The following is a 24,946-nucleotide window of genomic DNA, read 5'->3' as shown; positions in this document are numbered from 1 at the left end:
TGAATTCGGAATTGTCTTTATATAAGCCAATTACTCCACTAATATAATTTATATTAGATTATATATTTATTTTAATATTTATAAAATATTAAATACTGTACTTACGACTCTGGCAACTTAGGTAAAGGCTCGCCAAAACCCGTAACCGGCAAGTCAGTGGTTATCTCGATAAACCTGGCGTCCTGTTGGGGTCTTGGCCATACTGAATACACGGAGGGCGCGCTCACTGTGGAACTCCATGAATCCCTCTGCCTTAAACGTAGACGTTCGACGTGACGTTGCTCCCTTATCCGCCTCATGTGCCATCTAGAAAATAGTCGATCTTGGAAATCACATAATATGTTGTATGTTTACCTACTCTATATTAAAGCGATTGGCCTGGCGTATCGAATAGCGATATCTTTGTTCGACCAATACACACATTAATTCCATCTGTGTACAACGCAAATAACCAAATATATCAAAATATTTGCTTAATTACAAAACCATACTCGTAAGTTCACTACAATTCTAGTGAATCAAGCATGGGTTAACGTAAATATTTATTATATTTCTTAAGGAATTACAAAAACCGTCAAGCCGGCTGAAAAAATGCAATGAATATAATTAATTCGAATAAGCGAACACGCTACGCCAAGGTAAGTGCCGCCATCAAAGCTATTTATTACATAGCCTCGTACGTAGCCTTGCATTATACATTACTAGCCCGGTCTATTATGCGAGTATCATTTTATGGAAGAGATGATTGGGTACTTATTAAGGCAGCTCGTTCGTTACACGCTGATTATATAGTTAGTGTTAACTTTACTGTAATTTTATCTTAAGGTGTTTTTTTAAAAAACAAGTATAAGTTAAAACCAAATTGATATTATTTTCTTTGGAAAGAATATAAAAATAAAGGTTTATTAAATTCATACTAATATCATCATTCAGATCTATCTGTAACACAGTCCATGTATTCTAATTTCAAACGTATTTACGCTCTATATTTAGACCAATTATTACTAGTAATACGACATTCATCCTATACTGGGAAAATTGAAATGCTAGGCTTTTATCAGATATAATATGCGTGTGTTATACATATAAACCTTCCTTTTGAAACGCACTGTTTATTGATGAAAACCGCATTAATAAATCAGATACACACTTTGCTTTATACTAAGTATGTTTAGATGTTGGATTATTATATATATGCCGTAGAATAGTATGTATAACATAATATATAATTATTTATAATCTAAGACTACTGTTATATATAAATAACTAACGTCTTTCTTCCAAAATAGCTAAACTATTGTACAATAACTCCATAGTGTGTACCTTAACTGCCTCCTCTCTTCAGCCTCTAACTTCTGATGTCTTTTCTCAAAAACTTTATCGTCGACATTCTCTGTGCCTTCGAGAGTGTAACAACTTGTATACGGCTTTTCTCGCCACCTCGGTACCTGTCCAGCACGAATAGAAAAAAAGCTTAACATTGTCATACCAATTTTAGTATTCACTCAATTTATAACATAAGATTTTCAATGCAATTTATATCGTATTTTAATTCGATAAGGTTTATATTACAATAACACACAAAAAGGAATAATATGTTACACAAAACTACTAGCATCTATTCATTAACTACATTAAGATTAAGTATGGGGTAATTAATATTGGTCCTTTTAACACCGGATATGTTCGTATATCCAAACTTGGAAACTAAGATGATATGTCCTTTGTGCGTATAGTTACACTGGCTCACTCACCATTCAAACTGGAACACAATGATTGCTGTTTGGTGATAGAATATGTGATGGGTGGGTGCAGACCCAGACGGCGGCAAAAACAAAACACGGCGGTAAAAAAATTCAAAACATGGATGTATTATTTATGTACAGACCTCGACAGTAGACGCTTGGCTATCCGCTGGTGGGTCGACGTCCTCGAGCTTCAAATCTGGATCTAATCCAAAATACCAGGAAAGATCTTTATCGCCAACCAACGTTGGGTACGGTTTATTCGTCATCATTCCAGGTACAGGGGATCTTTTACCTCGAGTTGCCGCTATTAAAGATAATATAAAAATGTAACAAATACAACAATCTTCAATTGAAACTAACTACAATAAATTTCATTCATAATTAAATATTTAATTCTTTAGTAAAACTTTGAACTCTATGTGAAATGAAATTTGAATGATATTAAGTGAATTTCAATTAATTTTATTATCAATCCAAGCATCCCCCATTCACTCAGTACCTTCCACAACGGCCACGAAACGGAATGTTTCTTTACTTACTGTATTAAGGTCTCTCCAACCTTCTCGCTAATGTTGTTAATTTATTAACTCTCGCTGTCTCTCCGTACGTATGATTGAAATATTATTGAGCCAAGTCGCAGTTAGTGCAAATATATTGTATGTAATTATTTTTCAATATCTGTAGTTTAACTTTTATAGTAACCATTCTTATTCGCATACGTTAATATAATATAATACATGTATTATATAAATATATATCATATAGAAATATAAATGAAGTACGAAATTGCGAACACTTAACTATTTCAGTGAATATTTATGTATGGATAATACTTTCTTTTATATAATGAATAGCATCTCTCATAATCTTGGTGACTAATTGATACTTAACTTTTGCAGCGTTGTGCCCAAATAGTTCAGTGATGTATCGATGAAGGCGTTGCTAAGATGAACTGCATGGTTTCTACTTACCCTTGCCTCTAGTAGCTCTTGGTTTAGCCGGCCCCTTTGCACTTTGTTTCCCCAGGCTAATGGCAGAAAATGCCCTTTTTCTACCCCGCGTGCTAGGAGCACCCCGTTTTATTTCTACGCCCTCTTCCTAAAATATGAAAAAAAATGGAATTGTATTAATAATTTCGTTTAGTTATTCTTAAATTCTAACTGTTGTATTTAAATATCAATTAATTCTCAGAAGCCCGGAGTCTTTGTAGTGCTTCTAGTGCCAAGGATACAAGAAAGGCATATGTGTTGTGCAGCTGGTTCATCTCTGTTGAAAATAGCTGTTGTGGCTATATCTTTTTTGTACCGATGACAAATAATATCAATAATATTGACTTATAGAAGATTGTACAGAACTATCGATTTTACACTCCCATCGAGGTACGATGGTATTTCAAGTAAAATACATAATTTATAAAATACGATCCAAACTATGAAACTCAAAATATGGAGATTTCTTAAAGTCGAAATCCAGAAGTCGCTAAAAAATTATATTAACGTACAATAAGAATAAGATGTATTGGAATAAGTAATAGTTAATATGTCTTACGTCAGTAGGGCTTATTAGACTCGTGGTACGCGCGTTTCGTCTCTTAGTTTTTTCAGGCATCAATTTGTCCGTTGGATAATCCAATTGATTTAAGTTATCCAAATTCAGAGCTGCGTCTGATGTGAACAATTCCTGAAACTCATTAGCGTCTAACGACGGTATTATCGAGGACAAATTACTATTCGTCTCCCCAAATGCAAAATCACAGAGACTGCTTTCATTCACAGGTTTATCTGAGAACATCCGCCAATCGATTTCCGGTTCACCCTTCAGCATGTCATCAGCTGGTTCATCGAACATCATCGTCTTCTCTGGGTCCTTCTTGGCTTGTTCGTAAGCGGACATGAACCTGTTCAGTTTCGTTTTGGTGTCTGGTATATCATAGATACGTCGCGATGTTTCACCGGAATCCGAGCAAATCTTCATTCGTCCGTGATTGGTTTTTTGTAACATTAGTTTTGGAATCGGCGACTGTTCCCTCATATCCGCTTCGCCGAGCTGATAGGGGTCCTCCCCTGTAGGTGTTGTGTCAATTAGCCGTAATCTATCAGACAATGATCCTGTGAATTGGCTCGTCCGCTTTGGTATGGTTGAATTTCTTGACTTCCCGTAGGTGTTTATCATTTTCGACTTTTTGTTGACACTATAAGACCGATCATACGTTGGATCGGTGTTTGTTTTATCTTAAATAAAATAAATTATGTAACTTTAAAGACGAGATGAAATTTATAAATGTTTAAGAATGAGTATTATTAGTAGTAATTTGAGCTTTATTAATGATTCATTATAATGATGAACATATAATATATATATAGTATATTTTTATCAGTACTACGTAGGAACCTTATTGTCATTCCTCTCTTAAAACATTCCACTTATCCCTCGCTTGAACGCGTCTCGATAATAAAGACTCGAATGACTCGCATATTTATGTAAAATATAACGAAATATCTAAAACTATACCTGGTATCAACATATCACATAATTCTTTTTCCATAGATATATTTATAACATTGTTTTTTTTTATATAGTTTGGGTCTATTTTTCCATATAATATAATTATAATATAAATTAAAATTAGTTTACATGTTAAAATTCGTGAATTTTGTGTAAATTTTTGCTTGATATACAGATCAATGAATGTTACGAAGTCTACATTTTTCTTATTTGTAATATATGTAAATTGTTAATGCGCCTTTAAAAATAAATATACAAATTCCTATGCCACATTTCACATAAGTTCTGTCAGAAACTTTCCCGCTTATATTAAAAACTATTAATATATTTTAGTATTAGAATTATTAATAAACGAAACTTTTGTCGACTTATATTGTTATAACTCACTTTTAGACGTGGATGTTTCCGTCGATTGCGTCTTGGGAGTCTTTGACATGCGACTCAAACTGCCAATTCCAGAGGTCCTTCGTCTATTTCTCTGTATTCTTTGGATAACAGGAGTGCCGCTGGAAACAATCTTCTTGTTAGAAAGAAAATTACTTTACTTGTACAAAAATGTTAGTATGAGAGAATATTAAATTTGTTTTATGATGCTATTTGTAAATAAATTCCAAATTAAATGTACTATTTATAATTATATCATAAATAAACATTAAATTAAAAAAATATATACAGTTTTTTTTCAATATTTAATAAATTATCGTATTATCAAGAATATTTACGATAGCTAGACAGACTGTTGTAGATAAAAACCGACTTTTCTTATTGAAAGGCATTTATTTACAACTTCTTCGCTATTATTACCTTATCCTCAATAACTGTGAATGGAGACCAAAATTACATAAAAATATTCATTTTTGAACATTGTTATTAATATCTACTACACTGAATATTATACTTTACTAAAACATTTCAAAACTTTCACGCTGTATATTTCGAGTCACCTAATATTAATCGAAAATGTGAGTTAAAGACGCCTCAAATACGTTTTTTTGGAATATGATTGAGGAATATGAAAAAAAATTGGGAATATTTGATTCTAGAATTGCGAATAATAATTAAGTATAATATGATATTTGTAACCCTACTCCTCCAGCTGAGGATTACATTTTCGAGGGTATGAATGAATGTATGTATTCGTGTCATTATTTAGCTGTAGCCTTCTCATTTTAATGGATTTACGTGGAAATACACGGTCAGGGCCGGATTTAGGAGAGATCATCCGGAGCACCAGACCCGGGCAAGAATACTCAAAAAAAAGCATAATTCCGATGAGTAAACAATTTTTATAATATATATGCAGAAAAATACAAGTAAGGTATGCAATATTTCTAACATTTAAAAGTAGATGATAGGATACTTGGAATCAAAAGAAAAATCCGAATGACAGAAACTGTTCAAATTATTATGTAAACAAACAATATAATTAGGAAAATTCCTGGACCTCTACATCTTTAAATCTGGCCTTATATAAAGTATATGACATTTCAAAAAATCTAAATAGCGCGGTCATATTAGTTAATTAATCACAAAAAAAAAAAAACGTTCAAAGCCTCGACATAAGAACTCTTTGGCGAATTGGACGAATGTATACTTGTTGACGAAACCATAAAGTGCCAATTGTATTTTACATTTCTACGTCCAGAATCTAAAGAAAGTTCGTCTCTTTCCAGTTTTTTTGCAAAATTTCCCTTTTTGTTTTTAACGATGTTGTTTAATTAATATTTCATATTTTATTAAACATTCACAACAGTAGACAATTTTAACAATAGCTGAAATACATAGCATTACTTTACAATTATTATATATTTCATTGTTTTTTGTTAGATGTAGCCGCTCTTTCCTAATTACTGAGTAAGCTATGTTGTCTAAATAAAAAAAAAAAAGAAATCCACTAGTCATAATAAAGTATTTATTTTATTAAGTCAAATTTAAAAATAGATTTGATTATAATTTGACTTTGCATGAATGAATAAATTTAGATGGCATTGACTGCGTTGTCATATAGCGTTACACGAAAATCTCCATACATTAAACCCACAACGTAAACTAGTAAATTGGTAAAGCGGCGACTACCGAGAAGATTCTGTAATGCAACCTAAAATGAATGACGACCCCATCAAGTTGAGCTGGCCGGACACCAAGCAAACTACCTAAGCTAGGTATCCTGCGTCTCGCCAACAATAACACTTTAATCAGAATAATACCTTGCATATATTTTTGAATCCTAAAATATTGTCCACTTTTTAACATATATATATCCTTTACCTAAACTATATTGTAATCAGAATATCACCAAGTATAAAGTCGATAAAAATATGTATCAAATAATGAGTTTCGGTCGTTTAAAAAAATATTTACACATTACCAACAACAAAAAAAATAGTTCTAGATTTGTTATTCCTAAATTTATTTTTGAAATAAATATATTATTTTAGTGTATTGAAAATTATATTTTTTAAGAATTGGATTAATTCAAAAAATAAAATAAATAAACAATATTATTTTCAAAAGAGAAAAAGAATCTTCATTTTTTAATAAATTACCATACAATATTTTTAGATTTTGCACACTATTTCAGTCATAATATTGAGGTCATACTCACTGGTAGTGACCAAAATAATATCGGTATTCAACTCCGGCGCAACCAGTAACGAGCAGTGCTTTTCGCGTGCGTGCGTTTCAAACGCCACTTGGCGCGTAACTTGAAGTATTCAATATAGACCTCATTAAATATTATACAGGTTGTTTTTTTTTCTATAATCTGTGCTTTCCGGCAATAATATGCTTTGACGATTTATGTATGCCGATAATTTATGATAATTATAATTTTATAAAGTAAAATTATTAATATGCATTACTGTAGTCAAAGATCTAACGATGTTTATTTATATAAATAATTAGTTATTGTCTGCTATGCTCCCGCTACAAATATCGTTTATTTATAAACAGATATTCTTTCGATTAAAAACGGATAAAACTATGTCATATGTAAAAAAAAATAATTGTGTATTGAAATATTCGATTTTTGCTTGATTTGATTGTATTTCTCAAATATGTAGATTGATTATTATTTATTTCATTTATTAATTTGGTGTTTCAGATACTGTTTTTTCCTAAAGCATTTCTTTCTTTTAAATTGCAAACTCCAGTCTGCTACTGAAAAGTGATGAGCAAAAAAGTTATCGAATTAAAAACCTAGGACCATGACCCTTGCAGCCCTATAACCTAAGTAAACCAAAGAAGCACTCAAACTGTTGTTTTTTATTTTTACTGTACTGTAGCTACAAAGGTAAAACAAACAGACTCAATTTTATTCTAAACTGTTGTCTGTTATAAATGCATGTCAATTATAATTCCATGCAACTTTGTTATTTAAGAATGACATAGACAAGTATTTTGTAATTGCATATTAGAGACGTGACATTTAAAACAACCGACCATAAAGCAATTATACTGAGTTAAGCATAGACTACAGCTTTGCACAAGTTCATCTAGGTGCCACACATTTAACTCATTGGGTACCAGTTACCACACACGGTAAGTGACTTTACCGTACTATTGTACCGTGAAACAAGAAAACTTTATGTTTAAGTTTGTTGAATGTGCGTATGATGAGCGACTTCAATTACAGGCACTAGTTTTTATATAAAATTTAAGAACAGCGAGTCGGACTCGTGTAGACGATTTTGGATTTATTTTCTTCTTTCTCACTCCCTCACAGCTGAGGATCGCGGTCACGTATCCTTCCAACGGATACGATCTTGAGCTGTGTCGACAACGGCCCGCCACTCTCTATCGCGTAAGACCAACTTATAGATAACCCGAACCCAAACACGTCTACCATCGTTTGGTCCCAAAATAATATTCTTCTGCATACAATGCTTTGAGGAGCATATAATGAGTCCGAAGTAGCCGAGGACTCGTTTACAGCATATGGAAGAAGAAAGTCTCGTTGTGATTTCGCACTGTTTTAACCAACATGGCAGTTTCATTTTCAGAAAGAGTTACTATTTAAAAAATACTGAAATAATTAGTAATGTAGCGGATACAATAGCAAAGTGTTTCTCAAAGTTCACAAGACATACACCAACCAAACAACCAAACTGTCAAATTCGGATTTACTTCTTGGGCTTCATGACGAGAAGGACCCTAACCATGAGATTGAGAAGGGTATATAAACTTAACTTTTAATCGCAATGAGATTTATACCTCCAATTTATATAAGCTTTTATTTTAAATCGCACCGCACACAGGCATGAGGTGAGGGTGAGGCGAGCTGAAGGGAATGAGGACTTCATAGTTTCATCAAACAGTAAAATACTTTGGAAAAGGCGACCCATACTTTGGAAAATGCTGGCATTGTTGATTGAAATTTATACTACTAAAAAAATGTTTAATTCAATTTTAATCATTTAGTTTTTAATTTTTTGTTTTCATTTAGTTTTATAGTTAATCTTAATTTACATTATAAGGCTGAGTGGTTTCTTTTTTTAAATAAGCAAATATCACGACCTATCCTTCCACTTTAAAACAACCTTTTCGCATTAGGTAGCCCATTTGTTAAAAAAAGGTTATAAACTACAACATCACGTTACGAGCTGGATCAAATTAGAATTAGAAAAGAACAATTGCTAGTATACACAATATAAACGAGCTATTAATTTAACCTACCAAAAGACTATATGGAAATATAATATATTATTCAAATAGGCGTTTAGAAGTATTTGTAATAGTCATTTACGAGGTTAATAGGGTTCCGTACACAAAGTTTAAAAACGGGACCATATTACTAAGACTTCGCTGTCTGTCCGTCCGTTTGTCTGTCACCAGGCAAGTTTGTTGGCACCGTTTGTTGGCACCGTTTGTCTGTCTCAAGAACCGCGATAGCTAGACAGTCGAAATTTTCACAAATTATGTATTTCTGTTGCCGCTATAACAACAAATACTAAAAACAAATTTAGGGGGGCTCCCATACAACAAACGCGATTTTTTCCCTATTTTTGCTCGGTATCAATATGTATGTTATTGTTGTTTACCTAGTCAATGGTACGGAACCCTTCGTGCGCGAGTCCGACTCGCACTTGGCCGCTTTTATTGAATATTAATTTCCGCCCGTCTGTGAGGTGGGTTCATGTATCAGACATCTTAATTATTACCTCTTTTGATCGATTTTGTAGCTAACACGTGAAAGAGTAATAAACAAACTTACTTTCTCATTTTTAAATATAGTTAAAATTAATTAGCATTTTATTGCTGTTAAACGTTCGTAATGAAAAAATATAATCTCAACGTTATGTTTCTATTTAAAAGACTTAAATTACCATAATAACAAATAAGGGCGCAAAGTATATACAAGCCTAATTTTCAAAGACGAAATAGAAAAAAAATTTAAAAAATATGATTTGAATTATAATGACAATGAAATATAATAACACATAAACAGCAATGAAATCCGTTATTGAACTATGCCCCATTATCGCAAAAGAAAAATGACTCTCAATGTCATTGTATATAAATTGTATGGAATGATAAAATCAAAATACATTATACTTTATTCAAGTAGGCTGATACATAATACGAGCAAAAAAACTTTCTTCAGACTAATGACACCAATTTATTTTATATACGCGCATTAAGTGTTTGTCAATGATTATATAATGTATAATAAATGAATAAACATACTATTATTGTAAATATATGACCCATTCAGAAAGTAATAACTAGATCACCTTCACCTAGATTGCCGTAGAAATGAAAAAAATTTCAATATCTGTATAATTACCACAAACAAATAAATTAAAAAAATAACAAAAATATACTAATCCTGTCTCAATTTCAATTTTCTACGAACATAAACTGAAGAGCTAAGTTTTTGTTTTAATGAAGATAAATGTAAATTGAGCGTTAAAGTTTCGAATCTAAAGTGAATACTTAAAATACTGTAGTATCGGTAACACAGGGATTACTGTACTGTGTACTGTTGTACTAGTTTTATTGTCGTTTTAAACCAAACCATTTGTTACAAATTATGCACAAATACATAAGCGATTATGCATTGTTTACATATGCATTAATAGCTTGTTACTGCCAAGTTAAAAAAATAGAAATGGACCGAAAATTGATCCTTGTTAAACACTCATTTATTTCATCATCTTCAGAAGCCTATATTCTCTTAATAAAAAAATATTGAATTATTAGACTTAGATGATGATGACTATGATGCAAAAGTTTCTTTTAAATTACATAAAAGATTTTGTGTTCTACACAATCAAAAGCTTCAGATAAATCCATAGATAACAGATAGAAAATACATAATCTCTCCGATCCGTGGTTTATAAGCTGTGACATTTATCAGAGTAGTCAACTGAATTAATGTTTATTTTGTATTCTATAAGTTTTTCTAACTATGCAGTGAATTATTTTCGTCACGTGTATGAAATGAAGTCATCATTTCATTTTGTTACTAACATGGTATCATAAATGTACGATAGGCTGCATTCAAGTGGTATCGACCTCAGTTAATCAATAAACTGGAAACTGATATTTCAAAATATTTCACTGCAAGCACAAACTACGCATCACAAATTAATTATTGTAAATGGCTTAATTCCGAGCTACACGGTCTGAAACTACCCTTATCACCTAGATGTTACGGTCGCAAATCGTTGTTGTTTCTTCTATACGGTTGCAAGCGAGGCCACAATTTCAATGCAACCCCTCTAGCTACTAAAGTATTTTTTATGTCTATTTATTATTTTATGTATTTACCTACTGATGATAATATCAGAATCGTCTTCTTCTACAAGGATGGATGTTATACGCCTACGCTTAGTACCAATCTGTTACACAAAAAATTATTAACAGGGTATCGTGTTATAAAAAGAACGAAAGTAAAATTTGGAAATAAATCATTCTAAGCTCAAGTCATACTTATCACATACGACGTTTCAGTTAAGCTCGATCTAGGTTCGTAGCTGGCAGACTGTGCACCAGATTTACTTTAGCGTTTTTTAGAAGCAGAGAACTTTAAATTTAAAAATCAAACACTCAATCGTTTTTAAACTGAATGTAAATGGCAAAATAGATAATTTTATGGCATTTTTGTTTAAATATAATTTCGGGCATGTAACCGACGTGCGTGTACGTGGCGAAATCTAGAAGTTTTAAGTTCCCACACTCTTCGCAGTAAATTGGACTATTTTTCGGCTATAACGCGTCGAATGTTGGCTTTCAAATGCTCAATTGTATCTGGTTTATCTCCGTAGACTTAACATATCCACGGAGAAAATATTTCAAAGGCGTCTAATCGCACGAACTTCATTCATTAAAAAAAAAACATTTACTAATTTCACAAAATGGACCTGTAAACTGGATACCACCTCTGTGAATATCCGCTACCTACCTACTACTACCTCTAAAACCACCCTTCATAACGCACCCTATTTGATACATATTACTACCGCTTATTGATACTCAAAATTTACGTCAAGGATTGATTCCATTTAAATTACAAAACCATTTTCCAGGTGGAAATGTCTATTTACCTATTCATAATTTATCATTGTATTATATTTTATTTTTTATATGTTATATTTGGGGACCAATCAAAATTATTTTTCAAATGTGACAGATCGAAAAATGTTTCGATGATTAAAAAAAAAGAATTCAATCCTGATTTTTGATTATGCGAACTTTAAAATGTCATTTTTGGCGTCATATTACTTTCGAGTATAATAATTAACAATTTGTGCATTTAAAAATTAATTTACAATCATCTGTCGTCAAAATTGTCTTTTTCGTCTACTCTTAGTATAAATATAGAAAATAAACTGAACCATAACCTCATTAAATGTAACTATGGAAAGAAACAAAATTACTTTTGGCTAAAATCTGTTTCCCTTCTGTAGAGGAACAGAGTTATAAATGTTTAGAGAGTTTAAAAATTGAAAACATGAAAGAGATCCTTAAATATCTGAAAGAGATAAGCGAAATTACTGAAGGGTACAATCGTCAAATTAACGTAACACCGTGATGATGTATGTGCCCCAGAGGTTATTTTACCGCCGGTTATATTAGCCTTCCTATATAGAAACAACTAGTGGTCATACTAATCCCTTTGTCTCTCTCATACTCTTGAGTCCACGCAATCAATCAATTGTTCGTTTCAATATCAATCAAGAATCGTTTGCAGTCGAGGGTAGTTAGACGGTTTATGCTTCCGAATATCCTGGTTTGCTGGTGGTTATATTTTTACAATGAAGCTATATTTAAAATAAGCTTACAAGAAGTAGAAATATTCTATGCGTCAAAACAAATAATCTCCTGAATATTGTCATCGGGCATTAAGCACTTCTATTACTGTACTCTAGAATATAAGAAAACATAACCTTTTCCATTTTATATTACTACGGTTTCCTTCGCATTTTAGGGGTTGGTACTCGGCTATGAGGCATAAAAAGTAGGCTATGTCCTTCTTTGGAGTTTTAGCTTTCTTCATACCGAATCATTAAATTCGGTTGAGTGCTTTGGCCGTGAAAGAACAACAGACAGACAGATATAGTTACTATGACATTTATAATATTAGTATTGACAAACTAGACAACATATGAGGAGTACTAATTTTGGTTCAAACCATATAATTTTTATTTTGCCTAATGTTCTGACAGAGTTGTATCTACCGTGACCACGAAACAAGAGATTGAGAGAAATATAAGGCGCATATGTTTAAATTAGTACTATAAATGAAGTTGTAAGAAAATAAAATAAACTGTACAGACCTGTTCGAAGTAACCGTGTACAGGGCCTCCGCACGATTTTCAGTCTTCACCTCTTTCTTAATAATTGATCTCTTGTTGTCAATCATTTTGTAACTATCACAATTATGTTTTTTATCGAAGGCCGGGACTTTTATATCACCTGACGAGTAATTTGGTACGTCTGAAAACACTGATAATGAATTAACTATACCACACACCCACCAGGCATCTCCTGCTTATTTACTATATATATAATTTTCCTGTAGGTATATATAGCACTGAATTCCTCGTTATGGGGGCAATAGTAACATACATACATACTGAACCGGTTTTAATTTTTTTTTGTGTGTTTGTTTGTGGATAGCCATAAACAAACACAAATAAAAACTTGAAACCCGGTACCATAAGGTAATATTGTATCAAAAAAACACATAAATCCTTATTTCACCCGCAAGTCGCGTCGGGCAGCTATTTATATTATATTGATCTACCCCCACGTAGATATGTGAGAGTAAATAATTATTACATATTCGGTACTTAGCGAATAAACATTATTGATAACATTTTGCTATTAATATAAATTATAAGCGGAACAAATAGAACACATTCGTAGTTTCGGTTTATGTTTATTTCGACCAAATAAATACATTGAAGGCTTAAAATAAACAACGGATAGTTCGTAAAATGTAGTGCAGATTCTACAATAATAACTATTTCATTTCGACGTATTTGAAATTATTTTAAAACGTATGTTACACTTTTTGCATTTTGATAAAAAAAATGTGAATGGAACGTTTGCGTGTTTTAAATAAATTAAATTGTACACGAATATAATATGACAAACATTGTACAAGTGTATTTCAATAGATTTGATATTTTTGGATCAGAATCGAAAATTAAAAAGTTTTTACTATTTTTTTTTTTTATAAAATACGTAGGACGGACTAATGGACAAACTGACATTAAGCGGACACTGATGCCCATAGACACATTCCTTACATCGCCAATGCGCCTTCTAGGTACTGAGATATTATGTTTATTGTGATTTTAGTTACACTGGCTCTGTCACCCATCATAACGAAGCTCAATACAAAGTATTGCTATTTCGGGAAGAACATGGAAGATTGAGTGGGTGCGCATAGCGTATGCTATGTATTAATTGTGTTTTAGAGCAAAAGAAAATGAATAGGTACAATAAAATGAATACGATACGTATACAATTGATTACTTATTAAAATATAACAAGATGCTGCTTACCTGTCTCTCTAGTCGTTCTTGCTATCCCGAAAGTTCCCTGTCCAAAAGGTTTATTGTTATCAAAAAGACATGAATTTCCTTTATCTGGTAAAAGTAGTTCTGTAAACCTATTTAACATAATCTGAAAATGAATTTAATTGACAACATAAGGAGAGGATTCCGCAAAAAGCCGATACCGATAGCCGGCTGTGGGAAGGTCCGGGGTGGATAAAAAATATAAAGATGTTAATCCAAATAAAGATAATCCTAAAAAAGTTTGAACTGGAGGTAAGTTTTTTTATGAATCAGACTCCAGTTGCGGTTGCGAAAGCAGCACCGGATATTCTAATATAGTACGAAATCGTAGTCGGTTTTAATAAATCTTAAGTTTAATGTCAAGACTTGTCTTACTTCTATAAACTGTTTTACGAGATACAATATAATTCTAACATGCTTTTGAAGAGTTCAGACGATATTTAAATTGAATTTCAATTTATCATTCGATATGAATTCCTATGTTCATTTTATTTCGTCAAACGTCGTTTATTTTGACATGGCATCTAAATATCCGACAAATCGACATATTCGTTTTTCAATTGGAAGAGTAGTCAAACGATGGTTATTCGCTGAATTCTTTTATTTTAAACTCACATTAAATACGAGTGAAATTTTTATAATACCAATTGATATAGTAAAAAAAAGTTTAGACAATCAATAAAATAGATTATTATTTCAATATTATCATGTAATTGAAATTTCATGAATGGATATAACGAAAATTAAAAAATAAGCCAGGAAAAAAGACTTTCAAAGCTCATAATTTTGACTTACATGAGAAGCACCTTGTTCGTTCTTAAGGATGCCCGATGTGATTGTTGAAGTTGGTGTGTATAAAGGAGGATTGACAGTGTGCCGTTGACTCAATCCTACTCTTCTGTCCATTCGAATTAATTTTGCCTTAAGCTGGAATCATATGCAGACACTATATAAATTTTTTCATTAGCAATTATATTTATGTGCATTTATTCTCACAATCCCCATCTTCCAACAATACATTTGTAGACAATTGCAAGTCAGAAAATATATAATGTAGCTTTATAAGACTGTAGAAAATATATTAATAATTTATTAAGAATAGAAAAAGAAAATATCAACAGAAAAAATACTTGTCCAATGTGTATCAAGTGTTTTTTTTTTTTTTAATAACTCATAATAATTCTAGAGAGTTTCAACTACATTTTATCTTCATAATATAATAGTCGCTTGTGCTGTTATAATCTAAATCTAATGTATTTATATGATCTACTATTAAAAAATGCCTAAATAGATTTATAAAAATATTTACACCTATAATAATAACTAGCATGCTAGTCTAAAGACGAAATATTCTATTCGAAACTAAAAAATCTTTAATGAAACCTAGTATTTTTACTAATAATAATTTTAGAGTCTAATCAATATTCTACGGTATTATTATACAAAAATGTATCATAGTTGATAAATGTAAAGTTGCAGCAAGCGTCATTTATTGAAAAATAAATATTAAAAATTATATTCATTTTATAATCTCTGTTTAAAATCAAAGGCAGCTATCGACACAGTATTTTACATTTGACAAACAAATAGAACATCTTAATTGTGCAAGAGCATAGCAAAAATGACTGACATAAGATGGTCATATGATATGAAACTGAATGTAGTTTACAGATAATTTGAATATTGATTTTTTGCATTTTCATATTATATATTTTTATATACGTAACTTATTTTTGTCAAATTGTAAGACTATACATTACATATAACCCACCACCTTTGATTTTATGTCATTTCTCTCTATATTGGGTACTTAAATTAAGTATCTATATACTTTAACACAATAAATGCCAGTTGAGACTTTGTATAGTAAATTCTTTACTTTGTCTTATCTTCTTCTTATCTTTAGATTTTAAAATGCAAAGCAGCTTCTATTATTTTTGTGTTAAGTTATAAAGAAATGTTATATATAATTTACAAACTTTGTTGTACGGAATTAGTACAATAAATATATTTTTAAACTGGCAGCTGTGTTGATGTGCATAATTCGCAGAGGCAATGTCCTGGTGTAAAAAAATTAAATAATGTTTACAAGGTTCATAATTGACATTTTTTTCAACACATATTATGTTTGATTATTATGAATTTTTCATCAACGTTAATTTTAAAGGAAATTTAGATAACATAATATTCATACAATTATATGATTTTAAAATGTATTTCATGTGACTAAATTTATATAAATATAAAAGTTTGTTGTTGATATAATATCAAGGTATATTCAATATGCAATAATATATTGACAGAAACACATTGCAACATTTAGCAACAACTTATGATAGTCCAGTCGCAAAGCAATATATTTCAAAATAACTTTTTTTAATCGCATGAAAAGTTTTGGAAACCATTGATAAAGTTTTAACCAGACTTAATTTTGCTTATACACCTTAAACTTTAACATACTATTTCATTCATTTTCATATAAAAACATGTTCCAATACAAAGATAAATAAACATTGATGAATTCGCAAATATATTAAATATAAATGAATCAAAACTTAGTCTTTGAAGGTTTCATATGAATATAAAAATCGAGGCAAATTTAGAAATTAAACAATTACCTCTGACCTGTCAAATGACAGGATAAACATAAATAATGTAGCAGTTAGCAAGCCTTTGCAAATAAAGCTGTGGTTTCAACAACCTTGACGCTAGTGAAATAAAGCCTTAAATTATACAATTAACTTTATATACTTCATTCTTACTGATGTTGAAATATATTTTTTGATTTTACATAAGCTCAGAATGGTCTATGTAAAAATACAAAATTCTTATAACACAGCTTTTAATACTGCATGTTGTAAGCATTTTAGTAATATTTTGGGCAAAAGCACGAATTTTATTTATTTTTTTTAATGGAGGATACAATTGCTATATTCATAAAATGTAGAATGTTTTCTTAAACAATGTAAAGCTTTTAACTAGATCTATATTTTCAGTCTTTTAAATATGCTATTTGTATGTAAACAAAGCATAACATGCATAATATATAGAGCTCTAAAAAAATTGCAACTTTTGGAGCCAGATAAAAAACTTACTGTATCATTTTCCTGTTTCAGTGTTTGGTACAATTTATCTCTTTTGCTAATAAGTTCGTTTTGTTGCTGAATTAGATCCAAATGATAGATTAACAGATCCTTAAGCTTTTTGTTCTGATTTTCAGAAATAGTGAGCTGTTCTGATAGCCTTATCACATCAGAAGAACTTTCATTATTTTTCTCTTCTGTAGTAACACAGTGCGTGGATACTTCAACTTCTTTTTCCAACAGAAGTGGCTGCCTTCTTTCTGAACTTTGAGAATGACACGCGTATATGTGATCGAAGGGAAAACTCAGCAATCCATCTTTTGCATCCAACTGGTTTAATGTTGACAGCTCCGCCGAGAAATTCACCAAATTCGTTTCATTTACGCTACTGCGACTGTTCATTTTTATAGAAAACCGATCGTAAATCACTTACGACAAGCCTGCCGGCTGTCAAATCCTAACTAACCAAATTTGCACTTGTCCGTAACATTACAACGGCTTTTTAATCCTTTCTGCCACACATAAGAGTTCGTAAGGAGAAAAATATTGCTTACATTCATCGGGTATTACATTGTCAAAACAGCTACAATTCTACGTACATCTACTCTTATGTTCTGACATATCTTTCACGCACATGTAAAATGATAATAGACGCAACTATACAACTGTTCCGTGGATAAAAGTTAAAGGAAAAAATTATCTCAAAGCAAGACATTCGAAAAAATTAATATGTAATTGAATTAACTGTTTAATTACATCACTTGTACAATATCAAGTTTTCATGTCAATCTTATAAAATTTGTAACAAAATTCATCAACTAGCGTCAAGGCGTCAACCGTAGACATTTTAATTTTTTTTATTTGCATTGTCAGAGGTTAGGCAAAAGAAACGCTGAGAAAAGGCCACCTTTTCATCCATAGACAATACAATGTATTTAGAATTTAGTTATAAAAAATAAATATTATTAACATTTACTTTTTAAGTAATGTAACAAATAAATATAATTTGCAAGAATATAAAAGATGTCGCCAAAGTATTAACGACCATAAATAAATTATTTGAAAAATATTATTTATTTCTTTTCTGAATAGCGCACAAAGTTTTAGTACGATAAAAGTGTTTAAATAATAAAACCTATAACATATTTCGGTATATGGGCATAGATAACTAACAAAATTAAACATATTAATATTAAGGTCTCTGAAGACTTACTACAACATGAACCTAAAACATTTAATTGATATTATATTTAGACTATTATCATAAATCACATGGTAATAGTGTATCACGATATTATTTTGATTATGTTTTAGTTACCTATCTAAAATTAATAATTAATTTTATATAATTATCCTATAACATTAAATCATTTGAAGATACCAATAGACAAAGTTAAAATATTTATTGATTAAAGATGTCTGTCAAGATCCCGCAATGTTCATCGTGAAAAAATAATTTAAATTTTCAAAATTATAGTTTGTGATTATTTTTACGAATAAGACACAAAGTTATAAACTGTATTTTTCTATATTCCAAGACATGCAAAAAAACTAGTCGAATTCTTTAATCGATGTTTATTATGTAATGTGTTTTACTAAATAAAACCAAAAGCTCATTAATAAAAATTTAAGTAACAAATTTACAAAAAAATAATGGTTCAATTAGGATAAACGGCGAAAGAAAATATATTTTTTATTAATACCATAAGTCATTTCTCTTACGATCCTTGTACTATTATAGTACTTGTATTTCTTAAACAGCTTTCATATTTGCCAATTATAGTGTCTTTTAGTTAACACTTGTTTCTAAAGAGGTATAGTTTTATTTTAAAGAAGTACTAGAAATAAGGATATCTTAAATATAAAATGACCTTGAACTGTAAATCGTACCTACCTACATGTTATTTTGTAATAAGATTATCGATATAATAATATAAATATAATTATGTACGTAATGTCATGAAAATAAAGTAGGTAATAAATAATAAATATATAAAAATAATAAAGTAATATTTATAAAATAAGTATAGATACAAACAATATACGGGTAAAAAAGGTGCCTAATATAATGTCAAGAACATTGTGTAGACTTGCATTTAATTAACATTTTTTTCTATTATATTTCCCCTTACTTGTTATGGTAGCCGTTTATATATTTAAAAAATGAATAGCATTTTTCCTTTATTGGTACTTAATCCATTATGTAGGTACTTACCGACCCGCGTCTTGCTGGAGGTTGGTTAGGTATACGGTACTTCGTAAACCGATCGAATCTCTGTGGAGACTCAGAAAGTCTACTATGCCCGAAGTCCCAGCTACTTCCACCAATAGGTGGACTGGGGCTTCTTTGACGGGATGGCTACCAACCAATTGTTTTTATAGTATACAAATACTCATTTTTCATCCATAAATGAACGAGTTCGTCGATGATTACACTCAATTTGTCCAACGAAATCGTAGCATCGCGATATGAGATCCAACAAAGCAATTCTCAAATTTGTTTTTGATGAAATTGAATTTTCAATAAAATCTCCCACTTAACACTTAACGATCGCGTAAAAGTGAGATACATTAAGTTATAATTAAGACAAATGACACGAATAGCGCTACGTTTTCGATGGGCGGTTGATAGAAAGTTTTTAAGTATCATATAAACACAAGAAGAAGGAAAACAATATTAAGAACTTGGTCCAAAACCATTATATTTATTAAACGATATTATTCATATTAAAACTAATTTTATTAAACTTTCTAAAATAGATTTCTTGCAATTGTATGAAATGAAGAAGTAAATCAAGAGGTCTTCAATAATTACAATATAGGTTGGAAGTTTCTGTAAAGACTCCATTTTGATGAACCTGCAAAACGCTCACTCATAACGACAGACATTGAATATATCTCTACTATGCATAAATTATTTTATATTTAAATGTTATTAAGTCTATAGACTTATTAATATATATATATATATATATTATTAGAAAACATCAAAAGGACGCGGCTGCTAAAACGATACGCGTTAATATGATACCAATAACCACAAATATACCTATGTCTGGCCAATGGGCTTATGAACGACCGCTAATAATGATGAACCAAAAAAACGAAGGAGAGACATCCTTAATTAAAATATATATTGCAAAATGCTGATTTGATATAAATGTGCTCGTAGGTATTGTTCATAAAAAATTAAATCGAGATAAATATTTTTAATAATGAGTTACAGAATTTTACTCAATTCGTTATCATTCTAAAGTAGAACGCATTTATTAAGTAAAACCATGTATATTCATTTCCGTTAATCTACGTACATCTACATGGGCCAGAAAATAGAGAGGCGTACGTGACGCAATGGGGCCATCTGGTATTTACCAAGTCACCATCTTCCATATAGATTGGCACTGTAAGAAATATTAGCCATTCCAATGTCACCAATGCCAATCTTAGACACTAAGATGTAATGTCCTTGATAATCAGGCGCGGTCGCTGCCAAATGGTAGCAGGAGGTGGGGTGTTTATATTTATTAAAATAAATTTTATTTTTCAAAAATATTATGAGAAAATAATATATATCGATAAGTATCTTTATAATGGAAAAAAAATATAAAGCAAATGGAAGTCTTCTATTCTTATTGGCAAACCGGTTGAATATTGTTACGTCTGGGGTTATCTCTGGATGAATATTTAGAAGAGCTGACCTATAAACTTTTCTTCTAATAAGCTTGCTTTCAAATAAGTTTTAAGACGCCTTTACCGCATGACAACGCTTTTTTTGGTTTATTTGCTTAGAATATATTATTTTAATGCGAATTTAATATTATTATTTCGTAAATTGGACATTTTTAGGTTTGTCGAAATTACAAGTCCGATTTTAGCTAAATTTAGCTCAGTGCAACTGCTCGTACTTGCCCTATTGTAAGCCAAAACAATAGAAAGGTATCAAAGGTGAGAGGCACAAATAGCTACATTTATACTCCGAAGCGAAATACCGACTGACTAATGAATCATTATGAGAACTCAGAAACTATAGGTCGAGAACTCAGAATCAGAAACTATAGGTCCGAGAACGCTGAAACTAATAACTTCATCCCGAGAATTTTACCCGTATGAAGTCTGAACATGTCACGAATCATAACATGTGTAACATACAAAGTCATTATTATACATAAAATGTAAGTATTCTTCTAAAATTATATTCACTGCGGAGATTTCAATACAGAAATTGTCACCATCCGCCGCATCCTATTATTTCCGACAACAACATAGGTGAACTATAATAGAAAACTGATTGAATAAACTCGCCTACAAATGCATAAAATGTATTTCAACTCTATACAATCAGCAAATTGACAAACGCTTACAAAGTCAAACACAAAGGGAGTACATGGTTGCATGAATATATTAACTGGAAAATTTTATAGTATGCCTTCATTTGATGCGGTCTTTTTGGTATGGAGGTTCGATTTACTGAAACTACATATGTACAAAGTGCATGACAAAGCTGTGATACATTTATAACTGTTATGTAAGTAATTTTAAATTAATAAACCGCGTTCTTAATTAGCGCTATAGTCTGCAATTGGAATTTCATTTTCAACAATTAATAAAATTAAATGAAAACTCGTGTATTTCTTGTACCTTTGTTCTCTCATCGAACAATATTTAAACACAAACAATTAATTTCATTTTGTGTACATGAGGAAGTATATATGTTCGTAGTAGTAACGATAATACCGAACGCAGTGATCGATAGGTCAGTTACCTCAATTTATTAATAAAATGCTTGCTTCAGTAAAATATATTTAATGTACTTTAATCAATAAGAAAAAAATGGGTATAATTTAAAAGTAAAAACATGTGAGCAGCATTAAAAAGAAAGTCTTGGATTATCGTTTTTATATTTATAACTATTTATTATAAAATAAGATCTTGACTAATTGTATCTATTAATAAAAAAAATAAAGTAAAGTGTTGTTATGATTTATTTGTAAGCATTACAGAAACCTATAGCTTTAGGCCACACGGAATTACAATTATGAAAAAATAATATAAATAAAATTGTTTTTATAAATTATCTTTTTAAATATATTTTTTGTCAACTAGAATGATGATGTAAACACTGTAAGGAGTTGTGAGTAGTTATGAATAGTTCAGTAAATGTGATATAAATTGTTGTGAGTTCGTGTCAGACGAATTGCAATAGAATTTCCTGCATAGTTTGATATATGTTAATTTCATACTTGAAATATGTACATTCAAAAGGGACTTGTTTCGCAGTCTAGCGGGAGAATTATTCAGAAACAAATAGATAGCAAGCTAGCTAATGGATTTGGCCATTTATGGTTGAGTGCAATAGTATTATATTAATCTGGTGTCTTCTTTGTTCAAACATAGTCACAATACTTAACATAGACTCGATTTCAGACACAAGTCTGTTCTAGTTTTCGACGACATGTTCCCGACTATACCACGGCCAGTGAAACGGTGGGACGACAGCACCGGAGAAACCTGTCGTCTTCAGAGCAGTGAATATTGCTTATTTTGCAATAAATCATTGCTACGTAAAAGAAACAGAGTAGGTGATAGTAGGCAACCTTGTGGAGCGACCGTGTTGTAGGCAATCCAAAGTTAAAATAAAATAACTTCTTCATTATTTTGATGTCAAATAACATGTTTTTTTTTATACTTGCCTATACTTACCAAAACTATAATAAGATAAGCGTTGTTTCTTCTTAAATTTATATCTTGGCTCAAATATTTTCAACCAAATCAACATGATTGCATATATGATGATAATCGACGTTCGTGAGTGGCCTAAATTGATACCTAAATCATTGATTTCAACCATGCGATAAACTCAAAAAATCATATCCTATACTTGTAAACTTAATTCAACGGCAAAAATCTGCTACTGGTTCGGAAATACATTGACGCGGTAGAATGTATCATGAGAGAGTGGTGCACAGTCAAACGGGCTTGCAAAACCCTTCCACCAAATGAATTCGGTCATATTAAGCAAATGCGTTTTTAATAATAGTTCTATACCACAAAAAGGCGCGTCCCTCCACGTTAACTTATTTTAAGGGGTTTGACTAGTATGTGTGATACTCGTGCTTATACGACGTCTCACTATGCTTTAGATGACTAAATGTAAAAACAGAAAAAAAAATTAAAATTATATTATAATTGAACGATTTACAATTTTATGTTTGAGTCTGATCAATGACCTATATTGATAAGAAGTGGTGTTTCGACGTGTACCCAGGACCTACTTCATTATTTACTTTCTTCTCAATAAAATATTTTTATTTAAAAATGCGTTTTACTTATTTCATTTTCAAGGTTTTAGTTATTATTTGATGATTTCATTTAATACCTCATTATTGCAAGGTTTCATTGCTGTAATATTTTGCAGTCTAACTTCTCAACAAATAATATTTACAAATACTTTACTCGAATCAATGCATCCTGAGCTTGCCCTTGCTAAGTACATAACAGTATGGTCTGCTGCTTTCATTTCATTTTGTGGACAGTTGAAGCCCAAGACAAAATTAAAGGCAACATCTTACTTACAGACATCCAATAGTTAAAGTTTTCTTAAAATAATAAGTCATACAGGCTTTAGGGTGAACAAGGTTTACACCATCTATTCCAAATTCGATCCGAACTGACGGTACATATGGGAATTGATGTATTTTTTGTAGTGCTCGTAAAGCCTTTGAAGCTTTCGGGAAATTTCGTGCTCGTTTTTTTATGCAATTTTGTATTGAACTAGCTGCACCTGCGACTTTATCCGCAACTTATTTATAAAACATTTACCCAGAGAACATAAGCCGTCATCCTCATTTTACTTCTTCGAAGGTGATTAAAAAGAAAGTGACCTTAGTCCTTCCCGGGATACAAACTATCTCCGTAAAAATATTCATCTAAATAGATTCAGTGATTTAAGCGTGAAGAGATAACAGATATTTATTTTTGCATTATGTAATATTAGCATAGATAGTATAGATACTTCTATGATTGACTTTGTTAATTCTTTATTGAATAGTATTTCAATGCGTTAATATAAATAAGTCAATAGTTAGATATAAAAATTTTTACTTGGCTGCTATTGGTGGTCTACAGTGATTTATGACCCGATGGAATGATTTTCCGAAGTTGAAATTATCTTTTTTGTGTAAGTAGGACTTAATACCTCCGGAAGGCTTTTTTTTATATCATATGTACTGTCCTTGGAGCGCTTTCACCTTTTATCTTAACTTGAGTGATATAACGCTTAAGACGTATCATTTTTAGGCACCATAACGCGACACAGTCCTTGACACGATACAAAATCTTGACTAGGAATCGATACATCACTATTTTGGTTAGATAGGCATCTAACCAAAATAGTGAGTTTGAATTTATAAGCTGTCTAAAGTCCACTATGCACTGTATTCTATTGTAAAGCCCTTTGGTGTCCATTACTCACATAAATTAATTGGAGATCTAACTAGCGGAGACCACTTTCAATCAGGTAACATAATTTAATTTACATTATACGTACTGTAAATGAATAATGTTATAAATGTGGTTATGT

General features: G+C 31.0%; 1 protein-coding gene across 3 annotated transcripts in view; it reads right to left on the bottom strand.

The window, feature by feature from the left end:
* LOC113401934 (uncharacterized) overlaps positions 1 to 24,946 on the bottom strand; it is a 35,397-nt gene that overhangs the window by 1,883 nt on the left and 8,568 nt on the right. Inside the window, exons 3-12 of one of the 3 annotated variants that reach the window (XM_064220323.1) lie at positions 19,583 to 19,726; positions 15,080 to 15,211; positions 14,270 to 14,390; positions 13,034 to 13,193; positions 4,641 to 4,759; positions 3,297 to 3,979; positions 2,720 to 2,846; positions 1,889 to 2,052; positions 1,324 to 1,448; positions 106 to 306 (exon numbers count right to left, since the gene is read on the bottom strand). In XM_064220323.1, coding sequence (XP_064076393.1) covers positions 106 to 306; positions 1,324 to 1,448; positions 1,889 to 2,052; positions 2,720 to 2,846; positions 3,297 to 3,979; positions 4,641 to 4,759; positions 13,034 to 13,193; positions 14,270 to 14,390; positions 15,080 to 15,211; positions 19,583 to 19,726 — 1,976 coding nt within the window. Of the gene's footprint in view, positions 1 to 105; positions 307 to 1,323; positions 1,449 to 1,888; positions 2,053 to 2,719; positions 2,847 to 3,296; positions 3,980 to 4,640; positions 4,760 to 13,033; positions 13,194 to 14,269; positions 14,391 to 15,079; positions 15,212 to 17,379; positions 18,233 to 19,582; positions 19,727 to 24,946 lie in introns of those variants that run through there. The other 2 variants (XM_026642017.2, XM_026642026.2) reach the window with 2 other exon arrangements.

This window comes from Vanessa tameamea, chromosome Z, assembly GCF_037043105.1.
Source record: "Vanessa tameamea isolate UH-Manoa-2023 chromosome Z, ilVanTame1 primary haplotype, whole genome shotgun sequence".
In the NCBI taxonomy this organism is placed as follows: Eukaryota; Metazoa; Arthropoda; class Insecta; order Lepidoptera; family Nymphalidae; genus Vanessa; species Vanessa tameamea.
This window is presented reverse-complemented; position numbering and strand designations above follow the sequence as displayed.